This window comes from Rhinoderma darwinii, chromosome 1 (assembly GCF_050947455.1).
Source record: "Rhinoderma darwinii isolate aRhiDar2 chromosome 1, aRhiDar2.hap1, whole genome shotgun sequence".
Lineage (NCBI taxonomy): Eukaryota > Metazoa > Chordata > Amphibia > Anura > Rhinodermatidae > Rhinoderma > Rhinoderma darwinii.
In genome coordinates this window covers 442,238,616-442,257,273 of record NC_134687.1, presented here as the reverse complement: position 1 = coordinate 442,257,273, position 18,658 = coordinate 442,238,616, and the positions used below count along the sequence as shown (strand labels likewise).

The 18,658-nt window shown below is 45.3% G+C and overlaps 1 protein-coding gene across 1 annotated transcript in view; it reads left to right on the top strand.

The window, feature by feature from the left end:
- The window catches only part of SLC7A4 (solute carrier family 7 member 4), a 44,386-nt gene that overhangs the window by 24,759 nt on the left and 969 nt on the right, over positions 1-18,658 (top strand). The window contains exons 3-4 of the mRNA XM_075831030.1: positions 10,350-11,044; positions 12,934-13,042. Of these exons, the coding sequence (XP_075687145.1) occupies positions 10,350-11,044; positions 12,934-13,042 (804 nt within the window). The remainder of the gene's footprint in view (positions 1-10,349; positions 11,045-12,933; positions 13,043-18,658) is intronic.

Genomic DNA, 18,658 nt, shown 5'->3' with positions numbered 1-18,658 from the left:
GAAGACTTTCCGAATGCACTGTATACACTCATTCTGGAATATATACATACATAAAGGTAAATATATAGACACACACGCATTATCATGAAGTGCACCTCCAAACTGGAGATACACTTTTTTTAAAAATTATTTCCATTCAGTAATTGCTATGAATTTGTTAAAAAAAAAAAAAAAAAATTACATATATGAAAATGTGGTTTTCCTTAAGGGGCAGCATAGAATATAGGGGGCAGCACAGATATCTTCATTTTATTTGTTCTACTTTAATACTGAACACACACTTACAAAGAGACATATACATATATATATATATATATATATATATATATATATATATATATACAGGGTGGGCCATTTATATGGATACACCTAAATAAAATGGGAATGGTTGGTGATACTAACTTCCTGTTTGTGGCACATTAGTATATGGGAGGGGGGAAACTTTTCAAGCTGGGTGTTGACCATGGCGGCCATTTTGAAGTCGGCCATTTTGTATCCAACTTTAGTTTTTTCAATGGGAAGAGGGTCATGTGACACATCAAACTTATCGAGAATTTCACAAGAAAAACAATGGTGTGCTTGGTTTTAACGTTACTTTATTCTTTCATGAGTTATTTACAAGTTTCTGACCACTTATAAAATGTGTTCAAAGTGCTGCCCATTGTGTTGGATTGTCAATGCAACCCTCTTCTCCCACTCTACACACACTGATAGCAACGTCATTATGGGTGTCAGGTTCGAGCATTCCTAGATGAACAGTTTCCTGAAAAGTGGATTGGTCGTCGTGGGCCAGTTGAATGGCCCCCTAGGTCTCCCGATCTGACCCCCTTAGACTTTTATCTTTGGGGTCATCTGAAGGCAATTGTCTATGCTGTGAAGATACGAGATATGCAGCAACTGAAACCTACAGATACTGGAAGCCTGTGCTAGCATTTCTTCTGCGGTGTTGCTATCAGTGTGTGAAGAGTGGGAGGGTTGCATTGACAATCCAACACAATGGGCAGCACTTTGAACACATTTTATAAGTGGTCAGAAACTTGTAAATAACTCATGAAAGAATAAAGTAACATTAAAACCAAGCATACCATTGTTTTTATTGTGAAATTCTCGATAAGTTTGATGTGTCACATGACCCTCTCCCCATTGAAAAAACTAAAGTTGGATACAAAATGGCCGACTTCAAAATGGCCGCCATGGTCAACACCCAGCTTGAAAAGTTTCCCCCCACCCATATACTAATGTGCCACAAACAGGAAGTTAGTATCACCAACCATTCCCATTTTATTTAGGTGTATCCATATAAATGGCCCACCCTGTGTGTGTGTGTGTGTGTGTGTGTGTGTGTATATGTATACATACATACATACATACATACATACATACATACATACATACATACATACATACATAAACTACCGTTCAAAAGATTGGGGTCACCCAGACAATTTTGTGTTTTCCATGAAAACTCACACTTAGATTTATCAAATGAGTTGCAAAATGACTAGAAAATATAGTCAAGACATTGACAAGGTTAGAAATAATGATTTTTATTTTAAAAAATAATTTTCTCCTTCAAACTTTTTGCTTTCGTCAATGAATGCTCCATTTGCAGCAATTACAGCATTGCAGACCTTTGGCATTCTAGCTGTTAATTTGCTGAGGTAATCGGGAGAAATTTCACCCCATGCTTCCAGAAGCCCCTCCCACAAGTTGGATTGGCTTGATGGGCACTTCTTGCGTACCATACGGTCAAGCTGCTCCCACAACAGATCTATGGGGTTGAGATCTGGTGACTGCGCTGGCCACTCCATTACAGATAGAATACCAGCTGCCTGCTTCTTCCCTAAATAGTTCTTGCACAATTTTTGGAGGTGTGCTTTGGGTTATTGTCCTGTTGTAGGATGAAATTGGCTCCAATCAAGCGCTGTCCACAGGGTATGGCATGGCGTTGCAAAATGGAGTGATAGCCTTCCTTATTCAAAATCCCTTTTACCTTGTACAAATCTCCCACTTTACCAGCACCAAAGCAACCCCAGACCATCACATTACCTCCACCATGCTTGACAGATGGCGTCAGGCACTCTTTCAGCATCTTTTCTTTGCCACTCTGCCCTGAAGGCCAGCATCCCGGAGTCGCCTCTTTACTGTAGACGTTGACACTGGCGTTTTGCAGGTACTATTTAATGAAGCTGCCAGTTGAGGACCTGTGAGGCGTCTATTTCTCAAACTAGATGTTAGGGATCTGCCAGGTACTTCATCTAGCTATACTCCTGGGATTAATCAATCCACACCTGAGGCCAGACCTGTTCGACTGACACCATCTCCCACCAACCAGGGTGGCAGGCTCAGGAGTGGGAGAGCCTATCGCGGCCTGGTCTGTCGGAGTTAGCTCCGCCCCCTGCCCTTTATTACCTGCCCTGTGCTCTCCCTCAGTGCTTGTAATTCTTTTGGATTCCTGGCCCCACTGCTGCTTGCTCCAGCCTGCTTCTGCCGTGCTTCTGCCTTGCTGCAGTTCTGCTTGACCTGCTTTGCTTTGCCCCTGGCTTGCTTCTGTCTCCGTGCCCGCTCGGGTGTACTCACTTCGTCCTGGTCCTGACTGTTCGTTCGCCGCCCCGTTTCCTCGTGGCGTTCCGTGGCTACTGCCCCTTCCCTTGCGTGTTCCCTGTTTGTCTTCCTGTGCACTTAGCCAGCGTAGGGACCGCCGCCCAGTTGTACCTCGTCGCCTAGGGCGGGTCGTTGCAAGTAGGCAGGGACAGGGCGGTGGGTAGATTAGGGCTCACTTTCCCTTCACTTCCTTCCTGCCGTTACATAATTACAAGCCCTTACCTAGTCTACCATTTCTCCTACGCTGACGCTCTCATGGACCCCCTTGAGACCCTGACCCAGCAGATGCAGGGCCTCTCCCTACAGGTCCAGGCCCTGGCCCAAAGGGTCAATCAGGGTGACGCTGCTTTAGTAGTACCCCTCACCTCACCTCTAGAACCCGACCTCAAGTTACCTGACCGGTTTTCAGGGGACCGTAAGACGTTTCTCTCCTTCCGGGAGAGTTGCAGACTGTATTTCCGCCTAAAGCCCCACTCCTCAGGTTCCGAGAACCAGCGGGTGGGTATCATCATATCCCGACTCCAGGAAGGGCCCCAAGAGTGGGCCTTCTCCTTGGCTCCTGACGCCCCTGAACTTTCCTCTGTTGATCGTTTTTTCTCTGCCCTCGGACTCATTTACGACGAGACTGACAGGACTGCTTTAGCCGAGAGTCAGCTGGTGACCTTACGTCAGGGTAGGAGACCGGTTGAGGAATACTGTTCTGATTTTAGGAAGTGGTGCGTAGCTTCTCAGTGGAACGATCCGGCCCTAAGGTGCCAGTTTAGGTTAGGATTATCTGACGCCCTGAAGGATCTGCTGGTTAGCTACCCCTCGCCTGACTCCCTTGACCAGGTTATGGCCCTAGCAGTACGACTTGACCGACGTCTCAGGGAACGTCAGCTAGAACGCTTCAGTGTGCTCCCCTCTGACTTTTCTGCGATCCCCCCCGAGGTCCCGTCTCCTCGCCCCTCCACGGAGGACTCGGAGGTACCTATGCAACTCGGGGCCTCCATGTCCCCTCGACAACGTAGGGAGTTTCGCAGAATGAATGGTCTCTGCTTCTACTGTGGGGACGACAAGCATCTACTGAACACCTGTCCCAGGCGCAAGAATAAGAAGCCGGAAAACTTCCGCGCCTAAGTGATCATCGGGGAGGTCACTTGGGCGCACAGGTATTTCCCGTTAATGTGAAACGCAATAAAATTTTGCTTCCCTTTCAGGTCTCGTTTGCTGGCCGGTCTGCCACGGGCAGTGCTTTCGTGGATTCTGGCTCATCTGCTAATATCATGTCTGTGGAATTTGCTATGTCTCTAAAGATGCCTTGTATTGATTTACCTTATCCTATCCCTGTAGTAGGAATCGACTCAACCCCCCTTGCTAATGGTTATTTTACTCAGCATACTCCTGTTTTTGAACTCCTGGTTGGCTCCATGCATTTGGAGCAGTGCTCTGTACTGGTGATGCAGGGATTATCGTCTGATCTGGTTTTAGGCCTTCCCTGGTTGCAATTGCATAATCCCACATTTGATTGGAATACTGGGGATCTCACCAAATGGGGTAATGAATGTCTTATGTCATGTCTTTCCGTTAACTCTATTTCCCCCCGGGAGGAGGTAAACACGCTTCCTGAGTTTGTTCAGGACTTCGCCGATGTGTTTTCTAAGGAGGCCTCCGAGGTGTTGCCCCCCCATAGAGATTACGATTGCGCTATCGATTTGGTGCCTGGTGCCAAGCTTCCTAAGGGTAGGATATTTAATCTTTCATGTCCTGAACGTGAAGCGATGAGGGTGTATATCCAAGAATGCCTGGCCAAGGGTTTCATTCGCCCCTCGACTTCTCCTGTAGGTGCTGGCTTCTTCTTCGTGGGGAAGAAGGATGGTGGTCTTAGGCCGTGCATTGATTATCGTAACCTGAATAAGGTCACCGTAAGGAACCAGTACCCACTTCCTTTGATTCCGGATCTTTTTAATCAGGTTCAGGGAGCCCAATGGTTTTCTAAGTTCGATCTACGGGGGGCATATAACCTTATCCGCATCAAAGAGGGGGATGAGTGGAAAACTGCGTTCAACACACCCGAGGGTCATTTCGAATACCTGGTCATGCCCTTTGGGTTGTGTAATGCCCCTGCTGTCTTCCAGAATTTTATTAATGAAATCCTGAGAGAGTACCTGGGTAATTTTCTTGTTGTGTACCTTGATGACATACTGGTGTTTTCCAAGGACTGGTCCTCCCACGTGGAGCATGTCAGGAAGGTGCTCCAGGTCCTTCGGGAGAATAATCTGTTTGCTAAGACTGAAAAATGTGTCTTTGGGGTACAGGAGATACCATTTTTAGGGCAAATCCTCACTCCTCATGAATTCCGCATGGACCCTGCCAAGGTTCAAGCTGTGGCGGAATGGGTCCAACCTGCCTCCCTTAAGGCGTTACAGTGTTTTTTAGGGTTCGCCAACTATTACAGGAGATTTATTGCCAACTTCTCGGTCGTCGCTAAGCCTCTTACGGACCTTACCCGCAAGGGTGCCGATGTCCTCCATTGGCCCCCTGAGGCCGTCCAGGCCTTTGAGACTCTCAAGAAGTGCTTTATCTCGGCCCCCGTGCTGATTCAGCCCAACCAAGAGGAGCCATTTATTGTGGAGGTTGACGCTTCCGAGGTGGGAGTGGGGGCCGTCTTGTCCCAGGGTACCAGCTCCCTCACCCATCTCCGCCCCTGTGCTTACTTCTCTAGGAAGTTTTCGCCCACGGAGAGTAACTATGATATTGGCAACCGCGAACTTCTAGCCATTAAATGGGCTTTTGAGGAGTGGCGGCACTTCCTGGAGGGGGCCAGACACCAGGTAACGGTCCTTACGGATCACAAGAATCTGGTTTTCCTAGAATCGGCCCGGAGGCTTAATCCTAGACAAGCTCGGTGGGCACTATTCTTTACCAGATTTAATTTCTTGGTTACCTATAGGGCTGGGTCCAAGAATATTAAGGCTGACGCTCTGTCACGTAGTTTCATGGCCAATCCTCCTTCTGAGAAGGATCCTGCTTGTATTTTACCCCCTGGTATAATCGTCTCTGCCACGGATTCTGATTTAGCTTCTGATATCGCGGCTGATCAGGGTGCAGCTCCCGGGAACGTCCCTGGGGACAAACTGTTTGTTCCCCTGCAATACCGGCTGAGGGTACTCAGGGAAAACCATGACTCCGCTCTATCTGGTCATCCTGGCATCTTGGGCACCAAACACCTCATTACCAGAAACTATTGGTGGCCTGGGTTGCCTAAAGATGTTAGGGCTTACGTCGCCGCTTGTGAGGTTTGCGCTAGGTCCAAAACCCCTAGGTCCCGACCTGCGGGCCTACTACGTTCCTTGCCCATTCCCCAGAGACCTTGGACCCATATCTGCATGGATTTTATCACCGATTTGCCTCCATCTCAGGGCAAGTCGGTGGTGTGGGTGGTAGTCGACCGCTTCAGCAAGATGTGCCACTTTGTGCCCCTTAAGAAGCTACCTAACGCCAAGACGTTAGCTTCTTTGTTTGTGAAACACATCCTGCGTCTCCATGGGGCCCCAGTCAATATCGTTTCTGACAGAGGGGTACAATTTGTTTCCTTATTTTGGAGAGCTTTTTGTAAAAAGTTGGAGATTGATCTGTCCTTCTCCTCCGCCTTCCATCCCGAAACTAATGGCCAAACGGAAAGGACCAACCAATCCCTGGAACAATATTTAAGGTGCTTCATCTCTGACTGTCAATTCGATTGGGTCTCATTCCTTCCCCTTGCTGAATTTTCCCTGAATAACCGGGTCAGTAACTCGTCAGGGGTCTCCCCGTTTTTCTGTAATTTCGGGTTTAACCCAAGGTTCTCCTCCGTCTCCCCTGGTTGTTCCAATAATCCTGAGGTAGAGGAGGTTCATCGGGAACTGTGCACTGTCTGGGCCCAGGTTCAGAAGAACCTAGAGGCGTCCCAGAGCGCACAAAAGATTCAGGCGGATAGTAGACGTTCTGCTAACCCCCGGTTTGTCGTCGGGGATTTGGTCTGGTTGTCGTCCAGGAACTTGCGCCTTAAGGTCCCGTCCAGGAAGTTTGCTCCCCGATTTATTGGACCTTATAAGATCATTGAAGTCCTCAACCCTGTATCCTTCCGTCTGGAGCTCCCCCCATCCTTTCGCATACATGACGTCTTCCATGCCTCCCTCCTTAAACGCTGCTCCCCGTCCTGGTCCTCCTCGAGGATACCTCCTGTTCCCGTTCTCACCCCTGAGGGGGTGGAATTCGAGGTGGCCAAGATTATGGACAGTAGGATGGTCCAGGGCTCCCTCCAGTACCTGGTCCATTGGAGAGGATACGGGCCGGAGGAGAGGACTTGGGTACCTGCCCGTGATGTACACGCTGGGGTATTGATCAGGAGGTTCCACCTCCTGTTCCCCACTAAACCGGGTCCCCTTAGTAAGGGTCCGGTGGCCCCTCATAAAAGGGGGAGTACTGTTAGGGATCTGCCAGGTACTTCATCTAGCTATACTCCTGGGATTAATCAATCCACACCTGAGGCCAGACCTGTTCGACTGACACCATCTCCCACCAACCAGGGTGGCAGGCTCAGGAGTGGGAGAGCCTATCGCGGCCTGGTCTGTCGGAGTTAGCTCCGCCCCCTGCCCTTTATTACCTGCCCTGTGCTCTCCCTCAGTGCTTGTAATTCTTTTGGATTCCTGGCCCCACTGCTGCTTGCTCCAGCCTGCTTCTGCCGTGCTTCTGCCTTGCTGCAGTTCTGCTTGACCTGCTTTGCTTTGCCCCTGGCTTGCTTCTGTCTCCGTGCCCGCTCGGGTGTACTCACTTCGTCCTGGTCCTGACTGTTCGTTCGCCGCCCCGTTTCCTCGTGGCGTTCCGTGGCTACTGCCCCTTCCCTTGCGTGTTCCCTGTTTGTCTTCCTGTGCACTTAGCCAGCGTAGGGACCGCCGCCCAGTTGTACCTCGTCGCCTAGGGCGGGTCGTTGCAAGTAGGCAGGGACAGGGCGGTGGGTAGATTAGGGCTCACTTTCCCTTCACTTCCTTCCTGCCGTTACACTAGAGGCTCTAATGTACTTGTCTTGTTGCTCAGTTGTGCAGCGGGGCCTCCCACTTCTCTTTCTACTCTGGTTAGAGCCTGTGTGTGCTGTCCTCTGAAGGGAGTAGTACACACCGTTGTAGGAAATCTTCCGTTTCTTGGCAGTGACCCCAAACTTTTGAACGGTAGTGTGTATATGTATACACACACACAGACGCACATATATACCCACACATACTGGAACACATACACAAACAAACACATATAGACACAGACATATATATTTATATACATACACATAGACACACATAGTCCCTTATCAAATCTCCTTGCTGACAGGCTCACAGGCTTCATGCAGGGGCGGGCTGTGGGTGGAGCTTCCTCTTCTCTGCTTCGGCTCTTGTTTACTCTGTGTGTGTGTGTGTGTGTGTAACTAAGAGTAGAGGACAAAAGAGGCAGAGCCCAGTGGCGCCCCCTACATGCTGGGAGGGTGTAGCACACTGTGCACTCACACAGCTCTTACACCCCTAAGGCTGGCCCTGATTGTATGATTTGTCTTTCTCCATGAGCGATCTTCCCATGGCCTAACTAGGGGCCAGAACTTGGGTCCGGTACTTTTTATGTGCCTTTTTAATGTTTTTAAGGTTTTGTCTGTTAGTTTTTTTTTGTATTCTGAAATACTGTAATAAAGTATAATTTCATTCATATTAAGATGTACAGTCTGGCGTATGTGTTTCCTTGTCTTGTACAATTGATCCCATGTACTGGCGGAGGTTTTAAAAATGTATTTTTTTTGTTAAGTTGATCATTTGCGTATTGCCAGCTTTAATTGTGGCATGTCATGGGGAAAAAAAAAGGATTAGGCTGAGTTCACACAACCTATTTTCAGGCGTAAACGAGGCGTATTATGCCTCGATTTACGCCTGAAAATAGGGCTACAATACGTCGGCAAACCTCTGCCCATTCATTTGAATGGGTTTGCCGACGTACTGTGCAGACGACCTGTAATTTACGCGTCATCGTTTTGACAGCTGTCAAACGACGACGCCTAAAAATACAGCCTCGTCAAAAGAAGTGCAGGACACTTCTTTCAGACGTAATTTGAGCCGTTCTTCATTGAAATCAATGAAGAGCAGCTCAAGATTTACGAGCATCTCAGACTCCTCGCATAATACGAGGAGGTGCTTTTACGGCTGAAACGAGGCAGCTATTTTCTCCTGAAAACAGTCTGTCATTTCAGCCGTAATAGCCTGCTACCGTGTGCACATGCCCTTAAGCTTAGATCATGTGCTTTTTTTTTTTTTTTTTTTTTATGCTCATCCTTCCTATATGCCTGGAAGTATACCCAGACATATACAATAACGTGCCCATAGCGCACAACATGCAACCAGCATATGCCTAAAATGTGACCTTTTTGGGCATACGCTGGGCCGCTATGCGTTCGCATACCTTTTTTTTTCACTGTATAGAAAAGTGTGGTCTACCAAGTGGGGCACAGTAAAAAAATAAAAAAAAGTATACCATGCGGTATATGTATTTTTTTACAATCTGAGTCAATGGCTGACGTAGACCATACAGTGGCATATCTCCAGAAGCTTATGTCAGGGAATGTTTTCAGTGTATATATCGAATGCACCTGAAAAAGGAGATGTAAACTTAGCCCAAGACTGAATTAAGATGACCGTGGTATACGTCCGTGTGACGGCTGTTAAAACAACAGCCGTCACATGGATGCATGTATTTCAATGGGGCCGTTCACACGGCCAGTGTTTTAACGGACCGTGTGAAGGGTTCGTTGAAAAATAGAACATGTCCTATTTTGTTCAGTTTTCACTGATTCCTTGATAGACTCAAGTCTATGGTGATCCGAGAAAACGAGACCTGCACGGGGGAAACTCTGATGTGAAAAACGGCAGTTTTTCACGTCAGAGTTTCCCCACGGTCGTCTGAGTTCGGCCTTTGACTGGTAAAATTCCAACCTGTTTGATCCTTTTTCCACTGATGCTACTGCTAGTCATCCAGCTGAACCTATAGAAACCAGATTGTGGCTGGATTCTAATAAAAAGCTGTTTGATCAGCTGACAAGCTAATGCATGTGCGTTACAGTCCTATTACATTCAGAAGACCAATGAGCATGGTTCTTGGAGGTGCGCCACAGCCCGTTAATTTTATCAATCCTTTGGGGGTCACAGGGTGCAGGCCCCCACCGATTACATCTTCTGTCTCAGTGACATATCCCTTTATAGTATAGGGAAGGTTCATATCTACGTATCCAGCTAATGTTAAGATAATATTAATGGCAAACGGCTATGAAGAAGTTTTTGATAATTGTGTTTGGTGGAGTAATGTTGGTAGCAAGTTGCCTTAAATATATTGTAGCATTTGGCTTGCCATTTATTTTTCAAAAACATCAATATCATTAGGCCATTTAGGTTTCCGGACCTTCCATCTCTAGTGCTAGGTGTCTGTTCAGTCATCCTAGAGCAGTATAAGAACTTGTTGCCATTGGCCTGCTACCGAATCCTGTCAGGGAAGGACTGACAGGATTTGACAACTAGTGATTTTGATTTGCAGAATTCCTTATTACTGGCCCAAATGGCCTGGGAAAAAGGAACATAAATGGTGTTTTGAAATCTGATCTATACCTAGTCCTGCATTTTTCTTTGAAGTCATATATGTGGATTATGTTTTGCTATTGTCTTTCTGTAAATAATTAATACAGATTTTGTTTTCTATTAAAGCCATGAATACAGTGCTGCTCAGTAACCTCTTCTCCCTCCCAAGAATTGTATATGCAATGGCTGAAGATGGGTTGTTGTTTCAATTTTTCGCTAAAGTAAACCCAACCACCAAAGTACCTCTCATTGGAATTGTGGTATTTGGTATTTTGATGGCATTCTTGGCACTTATCTTTGACCTGGAAGCCTTGGTGCAGTTTTTGTCTATTGGCACTCTCCTGGCGTACACCTTTGTAGCCGCTAGTATCATTGTTTTAAGATTTCAGCAGGAAAAGGCAGAACCTTCAGATGGAGCAGAACAAGAGCAAAGTCCCCAGCATCATGACCCTGATGTCAGTGCAGAAAGAATTTCTGGGGCAGAAATGAAGGAATATGAGTCTTTCTCCGATAAGCTTCAGTTAGTGGAAACTCAGAAAAAAGCCAAAGAGCGAAGAGAGACTGGACACCTGAAAGCTGCTTTTGAACCATACCTAAAGTTCTTGAGTGACTGTTACCCTGGAGAAGTGGTCACAATTGCGGTAGTAACCATGATGTTCTCCGCCATTTGCCTGTGCTCGGTCTTGGTGTTCGGAAGTAATCAGCTTCATCTACCCAAATGGAGTTTTTATTTATTACTTGTGATTTTTTTGATTGGATTCTTAATCAGTTTATTTTTAATTTGGGTTCATGAGCAACAGAAGAAAACTACAACATTCCAGGTATTTATTTAATTATAGTCTACAAATAATGAAATAAAAGCTTTTAACTATGTTTAGGCTGGATTCACACGAACGTGGCATTTTTGCGGACGCAAAAACGCGGCGTTTTGCGTGCGCAAAAATCACTTGCCAGCTCCGTGTGTCATCCGTGTATGATGCGCGGCTGCCATCATAGAGATGATTCTAGCCGACATCAGTCACTGTCCAGGGTGCTGAAAGAGTTAACTGATCGGCAGTAACTCTTTCAGCACCCTCGACAGTGAATTCCGATCACCATATCTAGCAACCTGTTAAAAAAAAAAAGAGGTTCGTACTTACCGAGAACTTCCCGGCCGTTGCCTTGGTGACGCGCCCTTGGTGACGCGCCTCTCTGGACATCTGGCCCCACCTCCCTTGATGACGCGGCTGTCCATGTGACCGCTGCAGCCTGTGCTTGGCCTGTGATTGGCTGCAGCTGTCACTTGGACTGAATTGTCATCCCGGGAGGTCAGACTGGAGGAAGAAGCCGGGAGTTATCGGTAAGTTAGAACTTTTTTTTTTTAACACGTTCATGTATATTGTGATCGGAAGTCACTGTCCAGGGTGCTGAACCAGTTAAACTCTTTCAGCACCCTGGTCAGTGACTATCTCCTGACGTCGCGTACCGGATATTTTTTTGCCGGGTTCGGCCAAAACGAGTTCGGCCGAACCCGGTGAAGTTCGGTTCGGTTGTCAGGGTTCGCTCTTCTCAAAGACACTCCGTTTGGATGTTTGTAAGCAGAAAAGCACGTGGTGCTTTTCTGTTTACATTCATCCTTTTGACAGCTGTTGCGCGAATCACGCAGTTCGCACGGAAGTGCTTCCGTGCGGCATGCGTGGTTTTCACGCACCCATTGACTTCAATGGGTGCGTGATGCGTTGAAAATGCTGAATCAACGGACATGTCGTGAGTTTTTTGCAACGGACCAACGCAGCGCAAAACTCACGCACATGTCTGCACGGCCCCATAGACTAATATAAGTCCGTGCAACGCGCGTGAAAATCACACGCGTTGCACGCGCGTATTTCCCGTTCGTCTGAATAAAGCCTTAATGTCAGGCAGAAAAAAAACCTGCCTCAAAATTCCTTCAGGCTTTTTTTTTTTTTTTTGGTGGTTTTTAATGAATCAAATGCAAAAAACTGGGGGCGCTTTTTGGTCAAAAAAACCTTTCTGCCTTCCATTATTTTCAATGGCAGTTTAGAGGCGGAAACCGCACCAAGATAGGGAATGTCACTTTTTTTTCCGCAAGCGGTCAAAAAACGCCCGTTGAAATGCTTCCCATTGAAATATACGGTGGGGGGGGGGGGGATTTTGAGAATTGGAGAGTTTTTTTGGCGCTGATTTCGATGTGGTTTCCGTGTAAGAATCAGCGCCTAAAACCTCTGTGGGAACTGGGCCTTTAAGATAAACAACTAGCTGTCGGTTTATTACCGACAAACTGTTTCTCGGAATTTGACAAGATGTTTGGCAACTGTATAATTCTATCCTTCACATCACCTGTACAAAAGAAAAATCACTGTTTTAAGATGAGAAATAAAGTTACATTAACATGAAGCACACCAGTGTTTTTCTGGTCAAATTCTCTACCAGTTTGTGTCACACACCTACCTTGCCACCTGACAATCTGAAGTTGAATCCAAGATGGTGGCATTCAAGATGGCCACCATGTTCGTGGCATGACCTAAAGTGTCTTTTTTCCCTCCACAGCTTATGCCTAAAATTGGATCACCGCCTGCCAAACCGTTTTTTTTTTTTTATATGGGTGTTTCCATAATTTTGAGACACCCTGTGTAGATGTATCATTTATGATTGTGACCTATATCTTATCTGCTCATTTTACTTAACATATTCATGTAACTTTCATTTGTAGGTTCCATTGGTGCCGCTGATCCCATCTCTTAGTATCCTGCTAAACATATATCTCATGCTAAAGCTTAACTACATGACATGGGTGCGGTTCGCTGTATGGCTAGCCGTAGGTAAGACGCTGTTTCATATGTATTTATTGGTATTCTGTTCAATAGTCCCCACAATTATATTTTTGTCTATATACAATACTATGGGTGATTCTGTCAAAAAGGTGAGTTTTATGCAAACCGTTGTGATAAAATATTTTATTAACGGCATGTTGTTTTTCTTCCACATAGATGTCAGCGCCTCTATATCCTTTCATATTTTTCTGTGTTTACTTTTTTTTGAACACACTAGGACGGTTCTCCACAGTTATCTGGGGATAGCCTACCATAGCCTATAGAAAAGTGAATTCATTTTCATTTTGAGTAACTTCACCAGAAAAAATAGAAAAATGTGTGTGTATGTGTGTGTGTGTGTATATATATATATATATGTGTGTGTGTATATATATATATATATATATATATACACACACACACACACACACACACACACACACACACACACACACACACACGTATGTGTGTGTATATAGTGTGTGTACAATTTAACCAGAATAGCTACGCAAAGATTTGATTGTTATGACTGTACCAAAGGCACATTATCATTTAGCTTAGAGGAAGAAATGGATAAAGGAGCACACCAAGCAAAACTGACTTTGTGGTATGCCTAGTGCAGGGTCTGATGGGAAGAACATGACACAGACATTCTATCATTGGTGTTCTCTTAATACTTGTCACGCACCACCCCCTCAGACCCTGTACTAGGAATAACACCGTGTGTAAGTTTTGCTTAGAGTGTTCTTTTAAAGCTTACCTCCCATTTTATAGATAATATAAAAATAAGCAGAATTTACTATACTAGGTTGCCACCATGTTTTACCAGTCTTCAGTGTCCAGTTTCCTCTATACCAGGGTTGCCAACCTGGTTTTACCTTTTTTCAGGACAACTTCATGGACGGCAAACGTTTTTTATGGATATTTTGGAAAAAACACAATGAATGATAAAGATTATAATTAATATATGTCTATAACTTAGAATAGTGATGTGAACACATTATCAGCATTCTAAAACCATGATAATTCCAATCACACAAATTGGCACGAACTTATCCAACTAACAAACTGTATTTTTTTTTTTATGGACACTGAAATAAGTCCCTTATTTTCACATACTGTCCAGGACTTTATGGACGGTTGGAAATCATGCTCAATATAGATCGTCTAGTCCAGATTGCTGTGTAATATTCAAAATCCACCACTGGATGTTGCAGTCAGTATTCAGCTGAGATATGGCCATTGTTGGCATACAACCCCTATTGATGAGAACACTTTAAGGAAAATTGCATGATCATAGGATATGTAAAAAAGTTGCATTCTTTATGTAGCCAGGTCTTATGTGCACTATACATGAGGTTTGAACTAGGAGCTTTATAGAATTGATCATTTAGATTATACTTTGGCAAAATACTGTACAAGAGAATATAAGAAACTTTGTAATATGTCTTATTAGAGCTGCACATAAAAGTCTATAGAGAGGAAGGGGCAGGAGTAGAATAAGACAGCAGCAGAGACACACAGAGAGGCATCGCTGCAGGCTCTAGTAAGGGTATGTTCACACGCTGAGAGGCAGTTACGTGTGAAAAGACAGACTGTTAACAGCTGCCTCGTTTCACACGTAAAAGCTCCTCGTAATTTACGAGGCGTCTGAGACGCTCGTAAACCTTGAGCCGTGCTTCATTGATTTCAATGAAGAACGGCTCAAATTACGTGGCAAAGAAGTGCCCTGCACTTCTTTGCCGAGGCAGTAAATTTACGGGTCGTCGTTTGACAGCTGTCAAACGACGACTCGTAAATAACAGGTCGTCTGCACAGTACGTCGGCAAACCCATTCAAATGAATGGGCAGATGTTTGCCGACGTATTGCAGCCCTATTTTCAGACGTAAAACGAGGCATAATACGCCTCGTATACGTCTGAAATTTGGCCGTGTGAACATACCCTAAGTGTTCTATCTCACCCCAGTGCTGGATTTACAGCTACACTGCTCAGTACTGCTGTCTAATCTCCTCCAACCTGCTGCTGTTTCTAAAGGTGTGCTGCAATGTGTGTATAGAAGACATGATAGCAGTTAGGCTTCGTTTAGTGACAACTAAGAATTAGAAATAGAGCCTGCAGAGGGGAAAACTGCTAAAACATGCAGAATACAAGTCATCTAATGGCCAGAAATAGTGTTATTCCTCATGTACACACATATGACAGCTTATTCTGAAAAGTGACCTGAAATGTTAGGTACGCATTGTCATAAGTAGTTCCTAAATCGAAAGTGATTTACAAAAACGTCAATGTGCTTCTCTATAACATGTTTATGAAAGTTTTAACAGGGAGTCAAATGGCTGAACAACCCTGTTCTTCCTGAAGAGGAACTATATGGGGAAAAAACTTTATTTTAGCAAACATGCCCTATTTTTTTTTTTTTTGCATTTTTAGATGTTTGTAACATAGCAAATAGACTAGTGAGCTAAATGTGGGAGTCTACAAAGTAATTTTGGTCACGTACACATCAAGTAGTGAAGGGGTTGACCCACTAACAGTCAGCGGTTATCACAGGGGGAAGCTACAGGCAGGGAATGCAGTAGAAATGTTCTAGTACATGGTACTCATTTAAATGAATGGACAACATAGTCATGTTGAATCGTCTAGAGCAAGAGGCGCTTTTTGCAGCAGCTATACTTTGTGGCTAATAGAGGTGGTTTCCAATAGAGCATATGGATGGCACAACCCCTTTTTAAATAAACATGCATAACCATCTAAATAATGGGAAGCAACTTAGTATGCCATTCAGATTACTTTACTTTACAAACTATTTCATAGCAACTCTTCTGTGTTTCCACATCAAATGTAAAGGGGTTTTTCTGTACTTTAATATTGATGGTCTATCCTTTAGAATTGGTCACCAATATCAGATCCGTGAAGGTCAGACTAACATATACAGGCCAGACAGAAACCACAAGGACACTCTTTTGGCCATTGCCAAAGAGTTACTGTCACACTATGAACACGTGTACATCGGGAGCTTTCTTGGCATACACGCTAAACGTACATTACACATGTTATATGAACAAGACCTTACGGTCACCGTTTATAAAGGCCCTTTTACACCGGCTGATAATCGGCCGGTTCATCAAGCGCCGATCAACGAGCATTTGTCTGCTGATCGCTGCCCTGTTTCATATGTTCTATAAACGCTCGTCTGCCCAATAATCGCCCAGTGTAAAACCCCCTTTAGGCAATTGACTGCAGCAGAAGCTCTCCCTATCTGTGTGCAATAGGAGACCAGGCATGCAAAACCACACTCTGGAGATAAGTAGCTACCCGACCCCTCTAAGGCTTCGTTCACATCTGCGTCAGGGCTCCGTTCCGATGTTCCGTCTAAGCTTTCCGTCGAAACGGAGCCCTGACTGACACAAACGGAAATCGTAGGTTTCAATGCTGACGGATCCGGTGCCAATGGCTTCCATTTGTCTCCGTTGTGCAATGGTTCCGTCGTTTTGATGGAATGAATACTGTAGTTGACTACGCTATTGATGTGAACGAAGCCTTATGCTGCTATCTTGGAGGCACTGGCGTAGCTATAGGGGTCGCAATTGCGACCGGGCCCCGAAGTCAGGGGGGCCCACAGCCCCTCCGCATCACATCAATAAAAAGTTACTATAGTAACTCGGGCAGCGGGCCCCTGTTACTATAGTAACAGACTGTACTTACCTTCCTGGTTCCGGATCGCAGCGGAGGTCCTGACGTCACAGCGCTATGCGCCGCGCACAACATCGAGAGGACAGAACTTCTGCCGTGGCTGAAGAGGAAGGTAAGATTAGTAGCCCTGACTGGCGGGGTCCGACTCCCGGGACCCGCCAATCGGCTGTTTTGAAGGGGCCGCAGCACTCGTACGACAGCTGCTTCACCTTCATTCCGGTCACTTCATTCCGGTCACACTGTGAATTGGTGTCAGCGATTCACAGTGTGAGCGAGTAGTGAAATGAACGGGAAGCAGCCCTCATACGAGTGCTGCGGCCCCTTCAAAACAGCTGATTGGCGGGTCCCGGGAGACGGACCCCGACACCTCAGCTATTGATGGCCTATCCTGAGGATAGGCCATCAATGTTTAGGGACTGGACAACCCCTTTAAGCCTACGATGTAGCAGGCTTAGAGGGCCCATTATGAATTGGGGCTATTTCCCCTGATATTTTAAGCCCTTAGTGACGCCCCCGGCTGCTAGTGCTGCATTGTTGGGTCACTTAGGAGACCCAGCGATGCAGCTGAGAGCTGCGGACCATCGGCCATGAGAAGTAATACTCATCGTGTGCATTGACTCTTATAATGGACCTCAATGGCTCATATAAACACACAGTAGGATTATACAAGAGTCAAGATAATATTTTTCCAAAAAGCCTAAAGGGTCTATTCAGATGTTGAGGTGCGGTTAATACCGAATCAAAAAATTGCATCTAAAAAATGGCATGCGTTTTACCAATATTCGGTGCGTTTTTGGATGCAATATTTACTACATCTGCATGGAAAAACACACCACATCACAGTAAAAACGCATACGGTATTCGGATGCAGTTTTTCGACGCAGTTTTAACTGCACCTCAGCTGCAACGTCTGAATAGATCAAAAACTGCTGCTTCATATCGCAGCTACTATGCAGAAAATATTAAGGAACTGCTTGAAAAGTAGTGTTCTATTAATTTTTTGAATCGAGCAATTTTAATCGACTGCAAGTCCAAAGAGTTTCAACACCCTGGGGCTTTCCTATCCATCCTTCAGCAGGGTTCACAATGAATTATGACTTCTAGTGTTTAGTCTCGTTTCCACTTACAGACTTTATTCCCTTTATGTACCAGAAAGGGAAGCCACTCTGTAAGGACGGCTTCCTCTCTAGTGGACCTGCTGTGTTCATGTGTCACATGGAAGGCCATTTATTTAAATGGGCAGCATGTAATGCTATATTTCTCCTGCGGCGGAAAATGTGTGCCTAGATATGGCTTGGAAGCTGGATATGTGTGCACAAAGATATCAAACACAATACCCAAGTGAATAACAATGGGACTTTATTTATTATGTAAAATAAAGCAGTAGATAGGCTGTGTGGGTGTGTATATGTGTGGGTGTGTATATATGTGCGTATGTGTATACATACAAACATACCTACATACCAGAAACATAAATAAAGCATCAAATTAGCAAGGAAATCAAGCATCAAATAAGTAAGCCTAGTCATAAGTTACTTAGCTCCAGGCTTGGAGAAACTGAGCTTGCATCAACGACCTAGGAATTCAAAACACAAAGCAGCGTGTTCTCAAGACATCTGTTCAAATAGGCCATCCCCGGAGATGGACTAACTCATTTATAGTCCAGAGTTCTTTTGTAGCCAGTGCAAAATTCCTCATAAAAGCCTTGCACACCCAAATTTCTTATCAATTAAGGAGAGTATGTGCATGTGGTGAGCTCTAAGGCTGTGTTCACATCATTGTTGCCCTTCCGCTGAGGGGTTCAGTCTGAGGTTTCCGTTGGGTTAACCCCTCAGCAGAAAGGCAAACTGAAACCACAGCTTCTGTTTCCCTCACCATTGAACTCAATGGTGACGGAAACCTAGCTAATGGTTTCCGTCCTACACCATTG